The sequence below is a fragment of the Semicossyphus pulcher genome, unplaced genomic scaffold (assembly GCF_022749685.1).
Source record: "Semicossyphus pulcher isolate SPU_LCO1_2020_fin unplaced genomic scaffold, fSemPul1.0.p SCAF_17, whole genome shotgun sequence".
NCBI lineage: Eukaryota > Metazoa > Chordata > Actinopteri > Labriformes > Labridae > Semicossyphus > Semicossyphus pulcher.
This window is the reverse complement of record NW_027211681.1, coordinates 15,496,630-15,522,412: the sequence shown is the minus strand read 5'-3', so window position 1 is coordinate 15,522,412 and position 25,783 is coordinate 15,496,630. Positions and strand designations below refer to the sequence as shown.

Here is a 25,783-nt window from a genome sequence, read left to right as displayed (position 1 = left end):
ACACACTCATAATCCACCTCCACCCTATCAAAGCGCCGGCGTGCAGCCCCTCCGTTGTTGAGCCGTGACGGGCGGATCAAGCCCCTCCAAAATAATAATATAATGGAACAGATTTTGTTCAGCCTCCCTCAATAACTTGAGACCCTAAAAAGGAAATTAAAAGTGAGGCTCATGCTGCTGCAGCTACTTCAGGCGCCCTGGAGGACGGTTTGATGACTGAGGCAGGCCGGGCTGATTAAATGCTACAGTGATCTATTGATCAAAGCTCGAGCAGGGGAGAAAATGAGGAGCGGCAAGGTGTTTAACACGATCATGCCATCATCACACAACAACAGCATGAACGGCGCGAGGTTGCCTCAAGTGCTGAGCAATTCAAAATGAAGGGGAAAATGAATTTTTGTTCTGATAAAAGGAACTAATTAAAATGAGGTGCAGGAGTCATGCCTCGCTCGAGCAGAAAACAGTTATCAGGTGTGAAACAGAATTTACAGGGAGACGTGTACGGGCGTTATTCCGCGGCACCTCGGGGCAGCCAATAAAACCCTGCGTTCACTGGAGGGTCCAAAGATTGTGTTTCTTTCTTTCAGATTTTTCATTTTTCGGCCTCTTAGGCTCCTTCACAGGGGGTTCAAGAGCCGCTATAATGAAGCAGATCAACACGGGGCTTTAATCAAAACAGTCTATCAAAGGATTGCGGGGCTGCTGTCAGAGGCACTCACACAAGAGGGAAAAATGTGTCTCATAAAAGAGAGCAAATGCCATTAGAATTGCTTTGTGCAGACTTTAGACGAATATATATGTAGTGAAGGGAAGAAAGGCTTCACAGTGTCATATTCGGGCTGCAAAGGAGAACAGAACAGATATAAAAGACACATGAGGGAGAAAAATAGGAAAGGAAAACCACATTTCAGACAACAATGCAACAGTGTGTACAATCAGAAAGACGTGCGCATGTGTGTGTGTGAGAGAGAGACAGACTCACTTCCACAGGTCCCGTCAGGCATCAGCATGTAGCCGTTGAGGCAGTAGCACTTGTAACTCCCATATGTGTTCATGCACCTGTGTTTACAAGGCCGAGGCTTCAGCCCACACTCATTCAGGTCTGCAGACAGAGAGGAGGAGAGAGAGACAGCGTAAGTAGACTAAGAGAGAGAGAGAGAGAGACCCGTCTGGAATTAGTCAGAGGTCAAAGGTGAGGAGAGGTCAATCATGTCAGACCTCGCCCATCCATTTCTGTGTGGGTCGGTCGGTCTGTCTGTCTGTGTGTTAATGTGTGTGTTTTGGAAAGAGGTGGGGGGTGTCTTCGAGGAAGTGAAGTGTCGCCCTGTTCTGACAAGCCTGCAGCTCCCGTCTTTGATGGTTTAACAGGAAGCCAGTGTCAGCTGTCAACCTGCCCATTACCTGCGAGTGATAAAAGATGCTATTATACCCTCTGACTCACCAAATGCTGGTAGCTGCTCCATCCAGCTCTCTGTGATAGATACGTATAATTCCAGTGTGTTTTTATGCTGCCATAAAAGCAGAGAAATCTCACCCTCAACAGCCAATGAAAATCTTATTAGAAAACGATGCTGTCTTGACTCTGGAGCAGCGTGGGCTCCTGGGAGGAAGGAGTATGCCCTGAGCTCAGCACCTGTCAAATGCTTATGCAAATTCAAACCATTATGCAGTTCTCGCAGCAGACGTTCTGACTAGTCAAACGCAGGTGTGACTAATAACATTATTAATGTCTGCAGTATTTATTTCCATTGCGGTGCCCTTGTGTGTGTTGCCTCTCTGACACTCCCAAACGCAACACAGACTAATGTTATTAGTTACACCTGTGTACTGCCTGCTAGGACAAGTCAAAGTGTCCTCTATGTGAAGGATTTACAGTGGAAAATAAATATATCATGTTAAACTCTTCTTACTGTAGGTTTAAGTTAAATCTTATTTCAAAGAATGTTTGTAAGATGACATTTAAAGCATGCAAACTGTGGCAAACCAAGCACGACCGAGACAGGTCTGGCAGACATTTTGACGTGTCATAGCAGGACACAGAGAGGTGTAACTAATAACATTATTATGTCTGCATTCCACTTTCTATTTATGTTCCTTGGTGCTGTTGCTGTGCATGTTGCCTCCCTGGGATGACACACACCCTTTGAAACCCTTCATGTTATTTGTTACTCCTTTGTACTTCCTGCCACATGATTGAACATTAATATAAAGGCTGAAAAAAACAAATTTAGTTCTCAACTGAACACTTATTCTAAAGAAAGGAACTAAATTAAAGGGGCGTTCACAAAACACATGTTATAGTATTAAATGAACTGGGGAAACGTCTGATGGCTGCATTCCAATTACTGTAAAATTCGGTGTATAAGAGGCACTTTACATACATTTCTTCCCCGTCTAAAAAGTGTGTTATGGTATTTTACCAAGATGATATAGTCTAGCTAAAGTTGTCGGTTGTTAAATGAAGTCCGCATTAAACTGTTTCTGGCTCCGAGCCGCTACAACGTCTCCTATTTACAACATCCCGCAGTGCTGTTTTCGTCGTTATTTTAAGCTCATGATCACCAGTGCAGCTGCCACCCTCACAACAATCAACGTTGCCTTAGGCTGCCAGCTACAGCTAGCTACAGCACGGGTAGCTAGCAGGATTGCAAAGTCGACATGGTGAAATGTGCTGTAATGTGTGTGTGTTTGGAATGTGTTTTAAATGAAAATAAATTGAAACAGTGTTGAAATAACTTGAATACAAGGTAGAAAGCATTACTTTAGTTAGACCTGCGCCTTTTCTGTCAGGGCAAGTCCCAATGTCCTCTGTAACACAAGTCCATTGGTCCTAAATTGAAGTGCTTTGATTTAATCTCGCTATACATTGTTTCATTCAGCTCTATCAGGTTTATTTATTTATTTAATGTTTATTTGAACAAGTATGAAGCAAGTACACCAATGCCACACACTACAGCATTTATAGCCTTGACTAATTTGCAATGCCCGTCCCTAGATGGGCCTTTAAAATACATCAAATCAACGACAAATGCACAAGAGACTCAACCATAAAATAGAACAATACAGTATACAAAACATCCTACATGACTCCTAGCACATACATGACTACAAGACTGAACCCTCTTCAAGAACTGTTTCACTTTGAGTTTAAAATGCTTCTAGTTTTAGCTCTGCAGGTAAGGCATTCCACATATTGATCGCCTGAACAGGTGCACAGCTGGAACTCATCCATTAGCTATGCTGCTTATAAGTAGAGGGTTGCTGTGGGCCGGGGACGATCCCTGCTGACATTGGGGCGAGAGGCTGGTTACAGTGTGGAGAGGTCGCCAGTCAGTCACAGGGATGACACACAGAAACACTCATGCCATACAGTCACCATGCGCCCCTGAGCCTAATCTGCATGTTATTGGAATGTGGAAGGAAGCTCGAGCACCCCAAGAGAAAACTCATGTTTAACTACTAACAATACTTAATAACCATGTTATAGTGAGGTTTGCTGGACTCTGAGGCATAGTATTGTGCATGGTGGCATACAGGTGCATCTTAGTAAGACAGAGCCACTATAAGTGGTACATTGCAATAGTTCAGGTAGGGATCGATTGGTATCTTTCAGCATTAGCACTAACTCTTGTTTATGTGTACCAAATCAAATGTATATCAGGAGCTGCTGTGTGACTGTAAAGTTGGGACAAGTCTGCTTAGATCTGCTCCACAGCATTGCATGAGAGTTATTATGCCAAACTAAACTTCTTCTAAACTTCTCACATTGAGTTCAGTGGGTCAAAACTTGACGCGAGTACACTGAGAGTGACTCATTGTTAGTTTTACCTGCGAGGAAGAGGAACGATATGTGTTGTAGAGGGCACATCGCTTTTAATAGCATATTGATCACGCTGCCGATAGTCGAGGTGGGAAGTAACTAATTACTCTCATTACTGTAATTGACAATCTTTGTTCTGTATTCGATCTATGTCATTACATTCAATATTGAATTCTTGATTCTTTCTGCACTCATACTCGGAGAAAGACGAGGATAAGGGCATCGCCTGGAGTGCTTCTGTTCTGACACACAGAGAGGGAAGACTTTTCATTTCGGTTTCCTTCGAGCCTCTTTCTCCTCCTAAAGCCATTTTCAAGATTAAGTTTTCTCATGAAGAAAATAGTGACACCGCTCTTGCAGAGCATCACTGAATTGAAAAAGTACAGGATGTCACAGTGTCTGGCTGTGGTTAGAGGATCACCCTCTACACAGCCCCGGACAGCCTTTTTCAAAAGAAAATCCAACTTTATGTTTGAAATGTATTTTTCTTAAGATAACTTATATTAGGGAAGATTAGCCGTACTTATACTTTAGGTGGACATTCTAGATAATCTTCCCGATTGTTGTGTTGGTTATTTGTCATGGAATAAGTAAGGAAGGCTCCTTTAGATACGGCCAACAAAGGCCTTTCCCAACATATCCCGAGTTTCATTGTGCGCCAATTCAAACAAGATGGCAGACTCTCAGGCGGCCGAGGAATACACTTTTATCCAGAAAAGTTTTTGGTTTCAACTCAATCGAACACCTCGTGATACAAATGTTAAAAAATGAAAGTTAAAATACAAAGTTACGGTTAAGTCACGTGACACTAGTTATGCTACCTGTTGCTAGGCGACAGGAGCGGTGCTTTGTTCGCCTTGTACGCAAGGGTAAGGGTGGGAACAGCTAGTGACGCAAACAGGAAATCCTCCGTAGACCAGACTGTCTCATTTCAGTTCGGCCTTAGTGCTCTACTAAGAATGACTCATCGTTTAAAACCCACGTCCTTCGAAGGATGCAGCCGTTATATAATTGAGCCATATTTTCCTGGATGTTTGACATATCCATTCACATTTAATAAAGGCTCAGATATTGAATGGCTCATTCAACGTGTGTTTAAGGTTAAAAAACGTATGTTTGTTGACGGAAACGACACAATGTTGGGAGGGAATATTTGACTTACCTAAAATTCCACATTCCTCCCACTTGTCACATCTTTTTCTCTCCCCCTCACCTAAATGCGGGGTCCCTTGGGAGTACCAGGCCCAATAGGGAAAAACCCAACATACACGGGAATCCATCAGAGGGGAGTGATGAAACACGCTCCAACAAATATAAATAACTGACACCGTGAATATCACAGCCTGTTTGTGGGATACAGTAGAAGCATCACAAATAGATGTGACCGTGCAGCACATGAGGGCTCATTTTCGTCTTGGCCGGCCGCTGTGTAAATGGTGCCGCGTTTAGCCCCATGGACATATGCGGAGTGCATTCTTTGAGTGCCACATACCTCTTACATTAAACAGATGCCGAAGATTAATGCGGACGAATGACGGAGCAGATGCCCAGTTTGTACATCTACAGACCGCACCTTCTATTAATGGCAGATCTGACCTACTAAAGAGCAAAGACGCGGCTGGAATTCGGACTATCAACTTGTTGAATCCAACCAATTGCCACCAGGCGTTAAGACATGTTCCATGACTATAAATTTAGAGGTGTCAGTTTGTCAATGCAGTTGTTACATTAAAGCCACCATAATGAAACATTTATAGAGAGACTTTACTGCACACAAGAGTGAGGATAACAAGGGCAGACATTCAGAGGTGTTACATAAAACATAGGAATGTTTGCATTCAAAAAACACTGACTTGTGTGTCGAGCAAGCCCAAGTTTTTTTTGCATAAAGGCAGAATCTAAGTATGAATTTATTCTTATTTGAGAAGGATGCTTTAAAACAAAGCATGAGCTCGTTTTCAACTCATAATTGGGCCTTTACAGACGTGTATAGCAATCACTTAATTATTTAGCTTTTTCTGAATTAACGATACACCTCAAAATCCTGCGATAAGCTCTCATGACACGAAAGATCGATTTCATGAAAGCTTGAGTTGAGTTTAATCCTGTTTTATTTTGGTTTGGGGTTGAGACACGGGGAGATACTCGTGTCTTTAAGTAATATAGATGGTATTGATACAAAGGAAATCATACAGCGCTGTTGGAGGGTCAGGCCGATCGGCAGCAGCAACCTTAGTGTGTGCATGTGAGAGCCGCTCGCAGGGTTCTTGTTAATCCAGAAATACAGAGACCATTTTTTCAAATGAAAACTTTTCTCAAAATTCTGAGATATTTATTGTTAATTCAGAAAAACAGGGCAGACTTTTTCTTCTCAAGTGAATGCAATATGTTTCTGTTGGCCTAAATAAATAAGAACACATACACTACCGATATGAAGATAAAAATGAAAGAGAATAAAAATTGCAATTTTTAGAGGAAATAAAAATGTATGGTGGTGCAGTGGTAAGCACTGCCTCACACCCTAGAAGGTTCCTGGTTCAAGTCCCGGTTCTGACGTAGTGGGCCTTGCTGTGTGAAGTTTGCATGTTCTCCCCGTGCATGCTTTGGTTCCCTCCCATGCTCGTTAGGTTCCTTGGTGACTCTAAATTGCCCGTAGGTGTGAACGTGAGCGTAGGTGTCAATCATAGACTGTGTTGTGTGAATGGTTGTCCGTCTCTGTGTGTCAGCCCTGTGATTGACTGGCGACCAGTCCATGGTGTAACCCTGCCTCTCGCCCAATCACAGCTGGGATAGGCTCCAGCCCCCTGCGACCGTGAACAGGATAAGCAGTAAAGATAATGGATAGATGGATGGATGGCATAATACTGTGGTGAAAAGTTTCGAGAAATATTGTGCAGTCAAACACAAACGTGGGTTTTGTGTGTTTGCCTCTTTAAGCTGCAAAAATCGATTCTCTTAGCAGGCACAGTTGCAGGTGTAACGTCTGAAATTGCGCCGCACAAATATAACACTGCCAAATACAAATTGAACTACTTCTGGTGTGCACAACACATGAATGTGGAGACCAATGAGCTTTTTAACAGCTTTTTTAGTTGGAAATGTAACTGTGTTACTGCACTGGTATATCAGCTTGTGAATTCAGAATAAACTAAGTCAGAATAGTTTGTTCTGTCCTCGTCACACAGAAGGCTTAGCTCTGTTCATTTTCTCATTTTCAGTCAAAATTTACACCCTGTAACTGTTTCCTTCTCCTACAAGATAATGTCACCACCCCTCACCACACAAACACACACACACACACACACACACACACACACACACACACACACACACATAAATCCTCACATTTCACTTTTTTAATTAGCGGTGTCAACCCTGTTTTCCTCCCTGGTTTTTCACAGTAAACAACTGGCATTCTCATTACTGCGATTACAGAAAAACCATAGCAACATTGTCCATTGTCAGCCTGGCGGAGAGACAAGTCTCCGCTCGCCCGTCGCACTGCAAAGAAAAACAGCTTAAAAATGTAAATGAGGGATTATTGAAATGGTCACATTCTCAGACAGAGGCAGCTCCGTGAGCATCAGCACATGCCAGATTCAAGACACAGCGAGGGCCTTCCTCTGTGTAGAAGAAGATGGAGAGAAGAAAGGAGTGAGAGAGGACACGGAGGGATGGAAAACTGAGAGATAACAGACATGACCAGCGATTGACAGTTCGACACGGCCCCAGGACTGCAGAAACCTGCGCGATAGCAGAGGTGGAGAACCCCTGCGGGCGGTTCACTGTTCAGTAAATGAACTGCTGAAGACATATCTGAAGTGATGCAAAGTGGAGTGATTTATTGGGTCAGCTCCACCGAGGTATGTTAGGCTACATTCCCGACACGCCTCCATCACTGACAGAGAGATTAACAGGGGCTCTTTCATGGGTTAGACTCGTCCCGTCTCTAAAGGAGATAACACACGCTTAAAGAACTTAAGGCCTTGTTCGAGCGCCGATGGAGGAGTCATGAGTGCTGCGTCCATGTCGATGATGGTTTTTAGGGAGGAGAAGCGGCTTTTTTATCTGGTGCTCAAAAACTCCAGAGGAAAATAAGAAAGAAGGAAAATATTGGTGGCATTTTGGTGGGGAGAAGCCGTGTCTTTAAGGAGAGAAAGAGGCAGCTGAAACGTGGTAAAAACTGTGACATGCTTGGCATTCATGCTGGCATTTCCACTGAAAAGCGTCTCTCTGTGGTGTCTCTTAGCAGTAAGAAAAAGTCAAGACTGACAGTCACTCCCCCCTCAGTCCGCACAGTGCAGCACCATGCATGTCGGGGAAGAAAAGAAGCTGCTGGTGGGGGGAAGTTCAATCGACGAATCTCACCCTCCATCACTACTCTCGCTGGCTGGTGGTCCACGGGAAGAAAGAGAGGAAGGTGACTGGCCCACACTGGTGGGGTTAAATAGTCCAGCTCCTCTTCTTTAGACAAAAGGAAATGGGTTAGAGGGCATGAGAGGGGGGGGGGAGAATTGAAGGGGGGGTTTGATTCAAGATAAAGTAGTGAAGGTTGGAGAAAGAGGCAGAGAGAGAAAAACACCATCCGATGGATTAAAACACCTCTGACCACACCACATTCCTGGAAAGCAAAGAGGAATATTATGCAGCAAAGAGGATTAAACTTGTGGGAATTGGACATGAGCTGAGTGTCTGAAACAGACAAATCTAGGGCACATGGGAGAAACAGTGACAGTGTTTCTGCACCCCCTTCCCCTCCTGCCCTCTCTTCTCTCGTCTGCATTCCTTTTTTGTCACTGCGCTGAAATAGGATCTGAGGGAATTACAGTAACTCACGGATTCAGAGGATCACTTCTCAATTTGTGTGTGGAGCTTCAAAGGTAGACAGGAGTTACCATTTAAAGAGGCGAATCATTGCATGACTACAAGCACATCAGACTCTAGAGTTTCAGCTCCTCCCCTCTCCTGTCTATCCATCTTTCCACCCAGCAACCTTTCCCCCGGCGGTAAGCCAACAACACCTATTGTTAAGTGACGGGAAGATGATACAGCTACCTCTGACTGCTTCGCACGCTTCAAATCATTCAAGTTCTTCCCTGTTTGGAGACGCAGTAACTGAGAAGTCGTGGAGGTCTGGTAGAGCTTGGTCTGTATTCTTCCAAGCTCTACCTAGAGACAGAAACACTTGTTGCAGGCCTTTTCTGCAAATACGCACCATGGATGGGTATTGATTGTAAGATGTTTTAGAACTTAAGAGCAGTAATTTACCGAGAAAATCATCTCATCGCTGCAGAACTGTCTAATAATTGTCTTCCAATACAGCTGTGTACACAAGCAACGATGTAAAAGTGTCCAAATTGGATCATGATTGAACCCACCTGTTCAAACACATTTCCATCTGTTTGCCAATCATAACTGCTCGAATGTAGGAGTCTTTTCAATCAAACCAATCACTGTATATAAAGATGGACGACGCGTCTCCATCTGCTCTCATTGTACAAAATTGAAGCCTAAATACCTCCAGTGACGGGTGCTGCCATCTTGGATGGTGACGTCATTTGGAGTCAGAGCTGCGCAGTAGAGATCGGCAGGAGGAGCCGCCGTAGTCACTTTCGCTGACCAAAACACACACTTGAGTTTACAAAAAAACCAGCAAGGATCCTGCACGTCGACGTGTTTAACAGCAGAGCAGCTTCTTGTGGTGGTTTGAAGCAGACGTTCACAGATATGTAAACTTCAATGACTGTAGTGATTGTTTTAGTTACGTCTCCTCTCGCCATTCCTCCTCTGCTCTGCTAATCTGGAACAGATTTGTCAACAGAGCTGTCAATCATCCTTTTTACACCATCAAATAACTAATTAAAACTAAACTTGGCATATATCAGCATGATAATAACTAGCTATACTGACGTGTATTTTGATTTTATAGTTTGACTCATGTCCCATCTGTTAACATGGAGGAGGCGGGCTTTATGACCTATACTGCAGCCAGTCAGCAGGGGGCGCTCAAAATGTTTTGGCTTCACTTTTAGAGAGCGGCCATGTCATCCATCTTTTTATACAGTGTATGAATCACACCAACACCCCAACACAAAGTTTATGTACTAAATAGATCCCTGTTTTTGTTCAAATGCATGATGATGACATCATGAGGGAGAAAAGCTGTTAGAAAGTGGCGCCACTTGCCTGGTGTGCGTCGCTAGGTATCCCAGCATGCTTCGAGCAGCGAATCAGACGCTTGCAATACACAATGAATGAGGTCACATTTTTAGCCGGGTCCGTTTGTTTTCAGTGGGTACGCACTGCAACGTTACGTCACACATGTGTTGCTCTGATTGGCTGCAGCTTCACACTGTTAACCACTGGAGAGGTTCCCGACTGATTTATATTTATGTATCGGTCTGTTTTACAGTTTACTGCTTTATATGGAAGGTGTTTTGAATATTCCTTACCTACACTAACATATGCAGTTTAATACTGTGTGATTTTCTGTATCATTACACTCACTCCTAAAGGGCAAGTTAGGCAAAGATAGGTTTAAGGATTGTATTTCTTCTTTGTGTGTTTACACAGGTCAGTTAAGGTGAAACATTACGTCGGACCCATCTTATAACCTCGTTATAAAAGAGAAGATTGATACAATAAATAGAATTTGGAGTAATTTGAAGATAATTGAAGGAAAATACACAGTGTAACGACATGAATGTAATACTTAAAACACTTGCAGCTGTGTGTCTGTGAACGGCAGACAGGCAGGAAGACAAACGGTGCAGGAGAAAGATCGCTTATGAAACCATAAAGTATGTGTCGACAACAACTACACCGCAAGGTCCAGATATTAGCAAATGTTCTTAAAACTGATACACAAATTCTTTGTATAATTGTTTCATCCACATTGTAATACCTGCAATTAATTATACAGCCGTCTGACAGACGATGGGGAAAAGAAGAGAGCAGCATCTGGAGGCTCTGCAGCTGTATTGCTTCTGAAGTCTGAGCCGCCGCTCCTCCGGCAGAATCTTTTAATAGTGTCTTAACAGCAGGTCAACTACACCTAATTAAAACCACCTGCGCTGAATAATCATCTTATTAAAATGATTGGATCAGCAGGGGGAGAGTGCTGCCAAATTGTTAAACAGATTATCCCTATAATGAGTTTATTTGTGCAGCGAGAGCGTATTCATCTCCCCTCACCAGGCTGCGTGACAGAGACAATCCTCCTCAGCAGCAAAGGTGAAGCACTTGCTCAAAATGATCGGGATTGTCTAAGTACGGGTTATTATTCTTGACAGCTGAGTGCCTCTTAATTTAATGGTGAACATTATCCGATTCGTTCAGAAGACATCCCATTCAGATGTTGAGATCTGCCGTAAAAGGACAAGCGATAAAAGTGAAATAACCTCAGAGGTTAAAATTATTTGGCAGGTAAAAAGGGCTGATACTAAAAGGGCGACATGTAGTCCTTGAAGAATAAATCTCTTTTAAACCAGAACGGGCTCGTAAAAGTTGGACAGAGTGAGAAAAATGGCTCTTATTCTCTGAGTGATGGCATCAATATCTGCCATGCTTGTGTTTGGTGTAAACACTGAAGCTTCCTCTGTGGTTTGTTTTTGTGTTCCTGAGGTGTTTAACACTCGTGTTAATTAGAGCGCCTCCAGGGTCGCACGGCCCGTCCACACCTCCCACTTACAGCACAGGAATGTGTCCATTTGTGTGTGCGTGCGAGCTGAACCCTGAACCCTCTGCATGTGTGGGTTTAAAACGCTTGATTCCACTCATTACTCAGTGAGCGTCTTCCTTTGGGACGTCATCGTGCACTGAATCAAGAAATCATTAAGTGATTTAAGAGCTACACTGTAAAAATCTTGACTGAATAAATTGGGAAGGGACAGAATCGGAGACTAACCTTCATCATGATTAACAGTAGCCCTTTATACATTGTGATCCCGCCTTAGGGCCGTTACGAAGCTCCGCCGTCAGTGTGTTCTTACTAGGGCTGTCAACAAATTCAAATAAATAACTGAATTATAATAAAAATCAGATATTAGGATATTAAAATTAATATTCAATGTGAAAAATATCAGAACTACCGCGGCTGTCTCGTGAGCTCTCGTACGTCCTCGCGCGCACTCTCTTGGTTCCAGAGAATCTTTGGCAGCACTAGTTTTTACACAGTGTTCTGGTGTTTCGGAAGCAAAATGTACTCAAGGTGTGATTCACATACGCACACACAGCACTGTTCCGCCCAGCCGGCTCCACTGTTTACACTTACGCAATTTGGCCTCTGTTACTTCCTCTGATGTCGGCTCAGAGATAGAGAGACTTCGCCCTGCGATTCCGCCTCTGTGCGTTTTAGATAGAAGACGAAACGTAAAACAGGCGTAATAATCCCACCTTGAACTGGCAATGTAAACGGGACTATTGTTTTCAGTATTTATCATCAAAAAAATATCATGACTGAGGCCATGTCTACACATACACAGGTATTTTTCAAAACGTAGGTTTTTCTCTGCGTTTTGGCCTTTTGTCCACACACAAACGCCGTTTTAGGTCACTGAAAACGGATATTTGGTAAAACTCCGGCCAGGGTGAAGACTTTTAGAAACTCGTGTGACATCAGGCTGTGCGCTGTTATCTCCTCTGCGAGGCGTCACAAATGAGGCGACATTCCTTGCAAAATGACGGAGGTGAGAAAAACAGTGATGCTAACAGGACTTTTTACATGTTTACACCTATATGTAAAGTTATATGCCCACTATATTGACGAACAGAGGTGTCGGGATAGATTTTTTCAGACATTTGATTGACAATGATTCTTCTTCTTCTTCTTTGCATGACTGTGTTATTTTGCCGCCTGTTGGTGTGGCATTCTCATGACAGCGTTTCTGTTTTTTATAACCATGCTTGTGTGGACAGGTTTTTTATTTTTTTAAACGAAGAAGTCAAAAACTCTGTTTTCAAAATTTTTTCAATAATAACCGTGTACGTGTAGACATGGCCTTGATAAATATTAAAAACACATATCAGGTCTAATCACGTGTTTTTACTTGAAACAAAAAAAACTAAAGGCTTCCTCGAGAGTTTTCACTCAGAAACAATCCATGCTGGGATTTCTAATCATGTTCTGACCAGGTCTCTTTAGAAAATGAATTAATTTGGTGAGCTCTCAGCAGTGCACTCTTCTCATTCAAGTATTTATGTAAAGTAAAAAGACTCATCAATTTAAAGTGGTCTGAAAATTAGGAACTTAAATTAAAAATAAAAAATGTATTGGCATAAAGTTAATTAAAAAACATAAGTTGATTCTACTTAATTTCTGCATCATGTTTTACAGTGTATCCACCTGACCACTTGACCTCTAGCAGCATCACAGCCAGAAATGAGCTGAGGGCGACGACTCGCCTCCTCCAGTCGCCTCCTCATGATGAATGTGGAGCCTCGGAGGGGCAGGATATTAGAGCGCCTCAGAACGTCGGCCACCTGGCACATCAATAGTAAACCTCAAATCAATGTTTAACGGAGCCTGCATTTAAATGAGAAAATCCAATCCATGGCTTCTGCATAATTAAATTGGTTTCTATAGCATGTGCCAGCTAAAAACAGAACCCAAGGTTATCTCCACCTAAATAGGCTGAAGGAGCGAGTCTGCCACTCAAAGGCGAGGGGAGCGGTGAGCTCTGTGAAACGTCTCGAGCTTATTGGACAAACGGGGGGTTCGATGGACGCTTGAAAGTACAGTTTCATCTTGAAAGGTCCTGGAATCACATTTGTCAGATAAGCCTGCAGTCTGAATGCTTGGCAGCAAAGTCATTGTAGTTGGATATGGGACGCGGATCCTTTTTCCTCTGCGCTTTGTTGAAGATTAAGACAAAGTAGAGCCGTCTGGCCGGGCAGACAGGAGCCACCTATAGCCTCCAAAATGCAGGATGAGTCATTTGGAACATTCCGGAAAGGATTTCAACACCCACCCCAACCCCCTTCTCCTCCCCCTCCCCCTCCTCCTCCTCCACCGCCACCACCCCAGCCCTTGTTTTTAATTACACACTATCCTATTCCTGTCTGAGGGCGTGAATTCCACAAGTATTTTCAGGCTGCTTGGACGCACGTCAACTTTACGTCTAACCGGGAAGCTCTGACGCTTTTAAACATGTCTAACCTGTCTGCGATGAAAATGCACAAAAACTCAAGCATCTACACACACACACACACACACCTTCAATAGCATCTGTAGCGCTCAGCCAGGCCAAGTTATCTCAGGTCAGTAATTGAGATGTTATCTACACAAGAGTGGATGCACTCCCAGGATCATTCAACATGGCCTCACCACTCGTTTCCTTTAGAACTGAATCAGCCCTCGCTCTCCCTCCCTCCCTCCCTCTCTCTCTCTTCACCTCTTCCCTTTGTGATTAAAGCCCCTCACTTCTGTCGGCTTGATCACAAACCAGCTTCCGCTCCTGGAGTAACTTTAATGCACCAGTGTTGCGCTGGAGATCTGGCCACAGAAAACAATGATTAACCCCTCCATCGCCTAAGGCAGAGGCTTGTTAGCAGATGTGTGTGTGATGACTCTTTCTGTTTCAAACAAATAAAAAAAAAGAAATCACATGGAAAGTAACACAGTGTTCATGTCGTTAAGTTCCAGACGAGCGCTTACTCACCCTGGTTGCAGGTCTTGCCGGTGAAGCCGGGGTTGCACTTGCACTTATTGGGTCCCACACAGTCTCCATGTTTGCAGCCGGGCTGACACACAGCTGTTCGGGGAGGATTCAAAGAGGAAGACACAGATCAGCGCAGAGCCCTGGAAGACCACTTGTTCTAGATCAGGATGACAAAGCACTTAATCCTGCTGCTTCTTGACTTGGCTGTAAATGATGTGTTTACTGCGCGTTACAGAAATAAGACAGCGTGACGCCTTGTTAATAGAGAAAATGCTTCTTCCTCCTTGTGTGACAGCGCGTTTATCATTGATTAATGATAATAGAGCAGCCATTTTCAGTCAGCTAAGCACTGAAGCAAAGTTTTATTGTCCTGATGGTAAATAAATTCACATTGTGCGAGATAAATGAGCAGTTTGACCTTTAACGAGCAAACTTCTGATATTTCCTGGTTTTAAATGCAGCACTGATATTTACAGTGGCATGCAGCCAGCAGGAGTACCTATGCGGGTTATATTTTCCCCTTAGTCTGACGCTGAAACAATAAGAGCACCAAAACAGATTATGATTAGCGCCTCAGTAAAGCGCAGCCCTGCAGATCGTACACGGCGTGTGGATGGTGATATTTTGGGTGCGTACAGAGACGTGGGGGAGACGAGGGATCTCTGTGTTCTGTCTCAGCGAGCTGGAGGCTCGCCCTGCTGCTTATCTGACTCTGCTCACTGCAGCCTGCTGCTAAGCATGTCTGATACACTGGGCCTCAGCCAAGTGTTACTAATTTTCATTAAAAGCTTCATTAATTCTGTCATAACACTGTGCAATCACAGGACTTAATTATCAGTGTGGTGGAGGAGGTATGGAACATACATGTGCGTTAGTGTGTTTAAGAGATAAAGGCAGAGACTCATGGTGGAGGTTTATTTCAGTGGTGACGTGTGATGTGTTGTTTTATTTAGGGCCATACACCTTTAGTGTTGTGTCACTGATGCATTACATACTGAACCCAACGTTCATGTTTTACTATCAGAAGGAAAGTTCAGTTTACACTTGGTGGAAAGTTGGCAGAGATTAAAAGACTAACCTGACCAGAAACAGTGGTGCGTTAATATACAAGGTGCAGCGTTTGTGTTGTTTGCCCTGCTTGATGATGTTGCGGTGCAGGGCAGAGGCAGTCGAGGTAGATAAGAAACGCTGTGTTCATTTGGCAGGGCCTTCTGAAGTGCTCTTACTGAGATGAAAGAGGGTGGGTTTAACAGTGCTCCTGGTTTATGTAAAGGACCATTAAAAGGGACAAAAATAGGTTTGAATTAATTGAATGGTTATCTATAATCGCTGATTTTCACTATGTAAGGTTTAATGTTTTCTATTTTTTCTCTGTTATTTGTTAAAGGTATAATAAGTAGAATTTTCCTAGAAAAATAAAATATAGACTTTTACAAATATAATATAATGACCATCACTTATGGGCCTCTATACATGTGTGTTGGTCAGTGTGTGTGCAGACTCCTGTGAGACCCTTCCCTCTGCATCTATTCTGTTGTTTTGCTTTGCACAGGACGTTTTCAGGAGGGGCGCTGTTGTGGTTCCCTGAGCCAATCACAGCGTATATGTGAGCGTGGGAGTGGTTCAAATTAGCGACTGGGCCCCATTCAGACCGGCGAACACGGCAAAAGAGCGATGCAGAGTTGGCCTTCTTTCTGTTGGACGGGTAGGTGCCTCAAACCGGGTAGGACAAGCTAACCGGCGGTTAGCATGCTGGCGCAAAGCTAATCAGCGGTTAGCATGCTAGCGCAAAGGTAACCGTGATGCTGTCGGTGTTAGCTCTGCGGGGTGGGTGTGTTCTCACACAAGAGAGTGAGAGTGGTGATGAGGATGGGCATTTTTTATTTTAGGCGGGTTTTTGCGTACCTGCCGCCAATCCGGAAATAAAACGCTGGTCGTAAGACGGTTACCGTGTGTGTGTGTGTGTGTGTGTGTGTGTACGGCTGTGGAAGTGTTCATTGAAGATCATCATCATCATCATCTTACCAAACAACTTAGCAAACCAGCTGGAAGGTGTCCGAGCTCTTAAGGCGCGTTTGTGGAATTACGGCATTAGAAGAAGCAACATTTATGTGAGTCTGAAGAGATTTGTCAGCATTCCTAGTTTCTTGCAAACTTTTATTCTTGCATTTCAAATTCAGTACCACTTTGGATAAGCCCACACTGCCATATGGTGTGGTCTATTTTGCACAAACTGCCTTATACTCTTGACCACCCTGTGCATTTGCAACTACGTTTATATTATAAACAGTATGCACATTTTAAATCAGAGCTATCAAGCAACATTTGCAGGTATTCTGATTGGGGTTTCTTTGCAATTGTGTAAATGGTGATATACTGTAAGTGCTAGACTGCTAGACGTATGGTTAAAGCTGCTTTAACACATCTAAGGGACGCCTAATAGACATGGAGAACAATGGTTTGAATAACACTAATGTATGAAATGCGTCCTCTCACAATCAGTTTACATTGTCATACATTTCCATTCGACGACGTTCGGCTTACAGAGCAGCAGAGCTATCACCTTCAGCTGCTCAGGTTTCAATCTGTAGCAGTGTGCAAGCTGAATTCAAAGGCACAAAGGTATGTGCTGAATCCTTTGATAACATCTCCAGACTCATTCTTCTTTATTAGGCTATGTAATCAAACAGAAAGAAAGGATTGTTAGCCCGCTCTGAGAGGCCTCCGAAATGAGCCCCACTGTTAACACACCGAGCAGACAAAGTTCACAATTATAAATTAAAAATGGGCCAATTTGTTGGAGGAAGAGGAAAAGAGCTGTACTTTCTGGAAGTTTATTAGACCTTGCTCTGGTCAGGGGATAAAATGAAAGCAGCTTCAGATGTTGTTAGTTAGCGGGTAGTCGAGTGGAGAGCTTTTTGTTCCTCTCCTACATGGGGAGGGTTTGATTAGCAGGATCAGAGGAGGATATCAACAAGCTCTGCCTCTGAGGGTATTTTTAAGCCTGTGGCCTGGCGGAGACAGAGATCATGGAGCCGACCAGAGTTCATTAACCACAGCAGAGGACACGGAGGACTAAAAATGGTCGTACCAGCTGGGAGGCCAAACATAGCACGTATGACCCTCGTTGGTTCCATGAACGCCATCAAAACATGCCGATTGATGACACACTTTCTCTCCGGCTTACATCAGCCGGTCCTCAGGACGGCACGCTGCCACCACTGACGCCGCCGCTGCTGCTCATGCAGATTCTTTTGATTTATCGACGCCGCATTGATGGCTCATGATAAACACAAAGGAGAGCTTTCTTTTTTCATTGATAACAGTGCGATGCATTAATCCGTCAAAGCAAGATGGGAAAATCGCTACTTAGTTAATTACAACTTGCATCATCTTGCAATCAACAAAGCAATTACCTCAGGCTGCTAACAATGAATATTTCATTATGAGTGTATTTGATGATCGTTTTTCTAATTAATCAAATCATTGTTCAGCCTGTAAGATGCAAAAGAAAAGGATGGGAATGCTCAGGTTTGCTCATTTGAGAGGAAAACATCCGAAAACCCAAAAGCTTTCAGTTTCCAGTCATTAAAAACACAGAGAAGAATTAAATCTGAAGCGTTTTTGATGCAAAAATCAGAGAATTTTTCACATTTTTGGCTCGACAAACGACAAAGAATCGCCAATCTGAATACAAATCAGCTCAGGACAAATGTTGCTCACGTACGTTACAGGGGACGGATCCGCTGTTGGGGTCCAACTTGTGTTACGTTGTCGTTTGTATGCAGACAAAATGTCACAGATCGGCCGGGTAATGTCATGCTGAATATTTAACCTAAGTGATGACATTGGCATTCTCAACCTGACCCACTCCAGCCAGATTTCTGCATGTTTATGCATGCAGAGCGCCTCCCACCACAGTAAATACTCAGTTTTGGCTGTGCACTGTACAGATGGATAGATTACTGATAGATTAATTAAAAAACATTATGGATTTCAGCTTCGAGCGTCTCATTAGCATTCTAAAGGGGTGGACGAGACAGGCAGCTGAATCTTAATGAGGCACCAAAGAATTTCAGCATTATTCATGTCAGACATGGCTCCAGGTGAAACCAGGTCTGCAGAGTGGAAGCTGTTTGCATATTCCTATAAGGCCAGAGGGAAGAAGATGGCCGCCGCCGAGGGGCATGAGGTGTTAGTGGTATTAGGTGTGTATTTATGTGTGTGTGTGTGTGTGTGTGTGGGCTGGGCTCTATAAATAAGTAAGTGAGCGCAGGATTCAGAGGATGCGCCCCCAGCAATACATGTCCAGCAAGATTATTTCAAGAAACATGGTGAGCTAACCTTGGGGCTGGCACCTTATCCCGGCTACTCTGTGAGTTAAGGCGAAGAGAGCTGCAAAACAAATAGCCAAACACACAAAGGTTGCGGGCATTGTTAAGTGTTTGAGAGAGAAAAAAAAACAATGAACATGATGTTAGAGGGCACAGCCGGGTCATTGTGACAAGCAAATGTTCCTGGGGACAAAAAAAAAAGACACGCACACACACACATACACACACACAGAGTCTGGAGTTCTGGAGTCACACATATTCACAGTTGCCTTTGGGTACAGTTTCGCTGGTAGACATTTGATTTTTAAATCAGCTCGATTATGCCAGAATTATATCAAATAACTCTGAACATGCACCTTTCATTTCCGCATAAATTCCCTCTAATTTTTCCAAACAAACCCTTCCATTTAGTTTTCATGCCATTACCGTCTGCAGATGAAAAGGAACACTTTCACACGGGCCGTTACAGCCCAGTGATCATGAAAGAAAGTCGAGCACACAAACGAGACGGCACGGACAATCATGACGGAGTGAATTACTTAAACTGAGATATCACTTCTCGGCCTTCATCGCTGTCTTGTTAACTCCAATTACCGATTCAAAAGTCCTGCCTTAATCCTGTCCACACCATTTGTCCAAACAAGGGCTGCACTCAGGCAAACTGAATCCCAGCCTCAGTGGATTTATGAAAATCCACCGGCACCTCAGCAGCAATGATAATGTGTGATCTATTTAACATGGAGGTGATATTCAACCCAGTTCCTCCACAGAGCAGGGAACATAAAGTCTTTCTTGAGGAGCTGTTTTTAAGACATAAAAAAGTTAAACAGACAAGTCAAGCCCTTTGAGACTTTTTCAACTCTTCAAAAGCAAACTGTGAGTCACTCCAAGTCTTTCAGGTCTCTTTCAAAGCTTCATTTTTGTGACTACAGAGTCAGTCTGTGTCTAGTCTGAAGAGGACGAATGGTGGAGCAGGAAGTTGGACATTCTCTGCTGCAATTCAACATTTATAAGACATTTTTTGTATTCACCCATCTGACATTTGGGAAACTGACTTCTAAAAGTCATTTCTTATTGTTTGTTTATTGTATCCAGTTCAACAGGATCAAAACGGCCACAAACAATAGCTAGAAATTAGAGCGATGGCCTTAGCTAACTTAGCATTAGCATCTGATCTCCTAGCTAGCAGCCCACACATGGAGAAGGCATAAACCCAGAGGTAGTATCTCTGTCCAATACACTGAAATTGATCGCTGGCATGAAGGGGCATATTATTGTAAACAAATGTATCAAACCACGCCACTATTGGTAGACATGACCAGAGAATTCAGACCACTGAAACATCAGTGACAGACGTCATGTTTCTAATTCAGCTCTATCTTTAGGTAAGAACGCTCTTATATGATATTCATATGTTTTAAAGGGGCAGCTACAATTGGATTGATTGTATTTTGCCTTTAAAAAACATATAAATACCTGCAATTTGCAACAATGTGATGGCTATTGCTTGGGGGAAATGGTGGTAATAGCAAATGCAAGGGGAAATGTTTGGAAACTTTAACACTTGATTAAGGGTCGGCTATGTGGTTAGATACAGAATAAAAATGCAGACATATGACTGGACACAAGCTGTGTCCCAATCCAGGGGCAGCAGCCTTCGAAGGAGGCCGTCTAAGGAGGATGCTACATTCATAGCCTGCGTAGGCCGCTAAAGCTGAACTGAAATGAGACGGTCTGGTCTATGGAGGATTTCCTGTTTGCGTCACCAGCTGTTCCCGCCCTTACCCTTGCGTCACCAAACGCTGCTCCTGTCGCCTAGCAACAGTTTGCTAGCAGCCTAACCAGCTAGCATAACTAACATCATGTAACTTAACCTTTTATTTTAAAGATAAGTTGTATCAAGGGCACTTTCGTTTAAACATATGCAACGCTTGCTATTCGATTCAGTTGATAATCTGAATTGGCGCGCAATGAATATCAGGATACGTTGGGCTGCGAAGGATGCACCCGATGGATCCTTCGTGGCCTGGGAAAAGGAGGGCGCATTTGTTGGCCGCATCTGAAGGAGCCTTTGAATTGCGACAGCCTTCAACGTGTCGCTGTGACGCAATCTGCCTTTAAATACCCCCTAGAAGGCTGCAGCCCCTGGATTGGGACACAGTCACAGATATCTGATTTTGACGTGGGAGGTCAAAGGTCAGAATCGCCTAAACCCTCAAATCGGCCTGCATGGAAAAGACATAATGGTTCTTTCGTCACTCTAAAGCTGTCCTCCATCTCTCTTCTAGATTTTTGGAGCAACAGTCCCGACTATTTTCCTTTTAGGACATCGTATACGGAATAAATTAGCTTCAAATTAAGTATTCTGCAACCTCCCACATGTTGTAACTGACATCAGATGCATGAAATAATCACAGCTCCTGTTATGTCTGCCTCAGTGGACCGTTTGGATGCTAACACTTGTTGGATCGACTTGTTTAAAAGACAGTTTTCCTCTTCATTAGCCGGCGGAGGAGATAAAAAGTATTTAGAGAGAGATTACTGTATTACTCTGGAAATGCAGTTGATGAACAAATGTTCAGCAGTAAATGAGCATGATGGCAGCTGGTTAGAATAAGCTTGGCTCTGCCAGCCGGATGGCCTGTCACAACATTATAAGTGGAGCTTCGCTTTACTATAAATCTACAGCTCCCCTCTCTGTCTCCATCTGCCTCATTTCCTCACTTGTCTCCCTCTCCTGATGTCACTCCGCCTCTCCAACAGCAATCATCTCTAACTCCTATAACCTCTACGCCATTTCCCTTACACCGCAGGATTTTCTCTCTCTCAAACTTTTATACCTTTCCTCCTCTTTCACTTCCACACTGATCCATTAAGTTTCTCATTCTTTGAGAAAAGTCGCACAAACTTATCACTGAGAGAGCCGCAATCTGATTCAGCTTCAAGCTAATCTCTTCTATCGCCCCACAAAAACTCTCCAAGACCTGAAATCTGTAAAGACTGCATCCTGTCACACACATGCAGACAAAAGGTGCACACACCCACGCGATTGCACTCCCTTTCTTTCCCATACCTTTCAGCGCCCTCCTCTAAGGTTTAAATCAGCACCTCACTGACTTGATGGAATACTGATTGTAGTCTCGAGTGAGTGGATTTGAGCTGAGCACCCAGGAGCGTTTGGAAGCATTAAGGCAAGCACTCAGCGAGTGATTTAACTCTCTGAGCAGATATGGTTTTGTTGGAGAAAAAAAGAAAGCGATGGAGTGAAAGCACTAAAGTAGGCTGATGTGGTGGTTAAGCTGAAAATGAGCTGTTATTTTTGCCTCAATGTGGAACATGTGGGACTCCAGAACAAGAAAACATGTTGACACACTGCTGGTAGGCTGGCTGGGTAATTGATGCAAACATGACTTTTTTATGCGACTATACTTAATTTATCATTTAATAAATATGACCTAAAATGTACGCCAAGAAATATCTTGTCTTTTGGAGCTGTAAAAACAGAACGACATCGACTGTTTTCACTGATTTTCGGTTTAAATAAGTAAACGACAAAGACAAAAACTCATGTCTCGTCCCTGAGTCTCATCCTCTGTGATATAAAGTTATCCATGTCTTTTTTGTGCTGACCCCAAAACCCAAATCTAGTCCAACTAGAATTTTCTGAACATGTTTGGGAGGCTTCAAAGGCAGAGCGCCCAGCACAGATGCACTGGGAGACACTGGGCATTGAGATGTCCGACTCCTGCCAGGATTACTGCTGAGTCTGGCCCCATGTTAAAAAAGAAAACACTATCAAATGCTACAATTGAGCTGTCAGAGTAAAACAATAGTGCTTTTGCTTAAAATCATTCCAGCACGTTGTGTAGTTTAAGTGTGACGGCCTTTGGAGAAGGCGGGAGGTTTTTGATCGAGGCTAGTTATTGTTATTTACAGCCATGAAATCAGCCCACCCCTCTCTAGGAGTCTCATAAGCCACGAGCATAAGTTGTTTTTCTGAGTCTAGGTGTTTATGTGAGAATAAAATTATCATATTTTGTTTCTAATAGTCGTGAAGCGGGAGGTGGATAAAAAGAACATTTGTCTAACAGAGACCTGAGGTTAATCTGGCAGAGCTAAAAGGAATACAAAACACCGAGGCCATGAACTCAAGTGGTGCTGTTTGTGTTCTCCAGAAGAAAATAAAAAAATCCTACAGAACACTCCAAAGTTAAATGAAATAATGGCACTCTGCCACTTTCACGTGGAATTGAAGTGAAAAATAGCTCCTTAACCCGGCAAATGGAGCTGTCTTTTGAATGCAGCAGCTCCGAGCTTCAGGCCCAACCAGCAGTGTGTGACATGTTTCCAACAAATAATATACAAAACACAATGTGTTGACCGTAAAGGTCAGCTATAGCATGGCACGATGAGCTTATAAACACAAGAACATAAATCATAAAATGGTTATTTCAGCAATGAAAAACACAAAATGAGTGTATTAATCAACAACCTAGAGCATCATGCATTTTCATGAACCTTTATAGGTCTTCTCCGCAGCAGGAATTAAACAACCCATAACCTGGAGCTTTGAACAATCACAACCATCAGGCTTTGGTGCGAGCTTTAGCTTTGTGTTCCCACTAGATATGCTTCACTTAAAGACAAGAGTGCTTTGGATACACTGATTTGGATACACTGACAAGACATTGTCATTTTTGTGCTGTTTTGTTGGGCGATGACAGCGAAAGAGGAACACGACAACTAATATTGGTTTTGTGTCACTTACATGGGGATGAAAATGGAAATATTGTGCCAGAAGAAACAGAAAGACATCCAGAAGAGGATAAATTAGAGGGATAAACTGAAATTTATGAAACTGAAATTGTTCCAGGATCTGGAACTTGGATTTTGTTTCACCGCCTGACAAGAGCTGAATTTATTTTTTTGAGAGACATGCAAAAAGCAAACAGTTGAAACAAACCCAGAACCTGTGACAATGGCTACATGTTAAAGTGGTCGTTTTACAACAGAAACTCCTAATCTCTTTCTTGCAGAGAGTAAGATAAGAATATCAATACTAGAGACAGACCGATATATTGGTTGGCTGATACTAATGGCTGATATTTTAACAGATATATCAGTATAATGTTTGTAACGCTGGGTATAAGCTCCTGTTTTGTTTGCTCTTTTACAGTTGTTTTATTGAGGGAGGTGTCCACCGTAGTGCGTACTTGGCTGAGAAGTAGTTCCGGGGAGAAAGGAGGGAGTTATTGTGATTAAGCTACCTTTAAGGGGAGGTCGGCGTTCTGGGGAGGGAAAGACGCCAGCAAAAGCTAAGCGAGAGGGGTAGTTAGTCAACCTCGGGTTAGCTGTTGCTGCGGCAAGGAAATAAATATAGGCTCTGTTGAGCTAGCAAGGCACATGGCCTCTTCCACGCTCTTCCTCCATCCGTCTAACTACCCCGCAACACTACAGTATGTTACAGTATACAACAAAAACTTTTTTCAACAGAGCACACTCAGATTCCAACTTTCCAATACTTGAGCCTGCAGCACAAACACCAAACAATAACAGCTGAGCAGACTGTGGTCGGACTAGTTTACAATTTATAATAAAGTTATATATATTTTTGAGTTATCTTTATAGGAAGCAGCCTTCTGAATATCCAGAATCAGCATATTGGTGTTACTCAGGTTAAATTATTTTCATTCCAGGTCAAAATGTTCTATATCTGCCAACACACTGGTCATCTGTGAACGTTTTCCCTCTAAAATCTGTTTAAGTATCACAAAAAATCCCATTTCGGTCTGGCTCGTGCACTCGAATCAAAAAGCACACTTTCTGTACGCTAAATATGAAGCTACTGCTAGCAACCAGTTAGCTTAGCCTGCTCACTGGAAACAGTGAGAAACAGCTTGCCCTGCTTCGAGTGTAGCTTCATATTCAACGGACAGATATAGGATTAGTATTGATTTCCCATCTCTTGGAAAGGAAACGTATATTTCCATAAAAACATACATAAAACTGAGGGTTGCTAGAATCCTGCTGCGGTGAAGGCCTATTTATGTGTTAACCCCTTCTTAATTAAACCTCCAGAGCAAAGCAGCAGCTCACCAGCACAGGCCCCAACACAGACAGAGGATTTGACATTAGTTAGGCGACCTGCCAGATTTGACACCCATGTTATATTCACACCTCCCTGGAGTAGCATTACAGGAGAGCATAGCATCTTTACACAATGTAAATATGTTGCTAACGTAACATGCCAATATTTCATACAGGCGTGCAGTAGTGAAAGGACACATCCTCTGAATCCTCTGAGTTGTGTTGCTGAATAAACATAAGAGTTGAGGTTTGTACACCTGACAACCCTATGGATCGTGCTCACACTACTTATGTGGATTTTTCTTGTTCTGACAGTGTTAGCTAGCTTGTTTTAGCACAGTAGTGATCTATAATCAATCCCTCGTGTGAAAATGACTGTCAACCGGTCCAACTAGCCATTAGCATCAATCTTTACTCTTTACTGTACCAGGTGTGACGCTCGATTAGATGTGCGACTCTTGTGACAACAAGCGTGTGTGTATTTCCCCAAGCCTCTGCTTGCTGTTGTACATTCACAGCGTCTCCTCTGTCTAATAGCATCTTTGACCCCAGCTTGAAACCTGGCAACCTTGTTAGCCCTGTTTGCACCCAGCAGCAGCAGCCGGCACGGTGGCACTCACGCTGGCAGTGACCCCAGGAGCGGCGCGTCCATCCCCAGCAGCAGTCCACTCTGGCCCCGTATCGACACAGGCCGTTGGACGAGGCCATCTGCCGCGGCCACCTGTGAGAGGATGACATAATTAGTTCACAGCCAATTAAAATGTCCAAATGAAAAGTAGGGGTCTTTTTTAATGGTGTTTTGAAGGAGGCTTCAAAGCAGTCACTTGATTAATTGCATTTTCTAGCTGCAAAGAGAAAACCTTGTTTGAAGTGTGTTTGTGGAA

At 43.3% G+C, this 25,783-nt stretch overlaps 1 protein-coding gene across 2 annotated transcripts in view; it reads right to left on the bottom strand.

The window, feature by feature from the left end:
• Positions 1-25,783, bottom strand: part of npnta (nephronectin a) — a 61,033-nt gene that overhangs the window by 25,405 nt on the left and 9,845 nt on the right. The window contains exons 2-5 of one of the 2 annotated variants that reach the window (XM_069666036.1): positions 25,520-25,620; positions 18,823-18,873; positions 14,479-14,571; positions 983-1,102 (exon numbers count right to left, since the gene is read on the bottom strand). In XM_069666036.1, coding sequence (XP_069522137.1) covers positions 983-1,102; positions 14,479-14,571; positions 18,823-18,873; positions 25,520-25,620 — 365 coding nt within the window. The remainder of the gene's footprint in view (positions 1-982; positions 1,103-14,478; positions 14,572-18,822; positions 18,874-25,519; positions 25,621-25,783) is intronic. The other variant, XM_069666037.1, reaches the window with a different exon arrangement.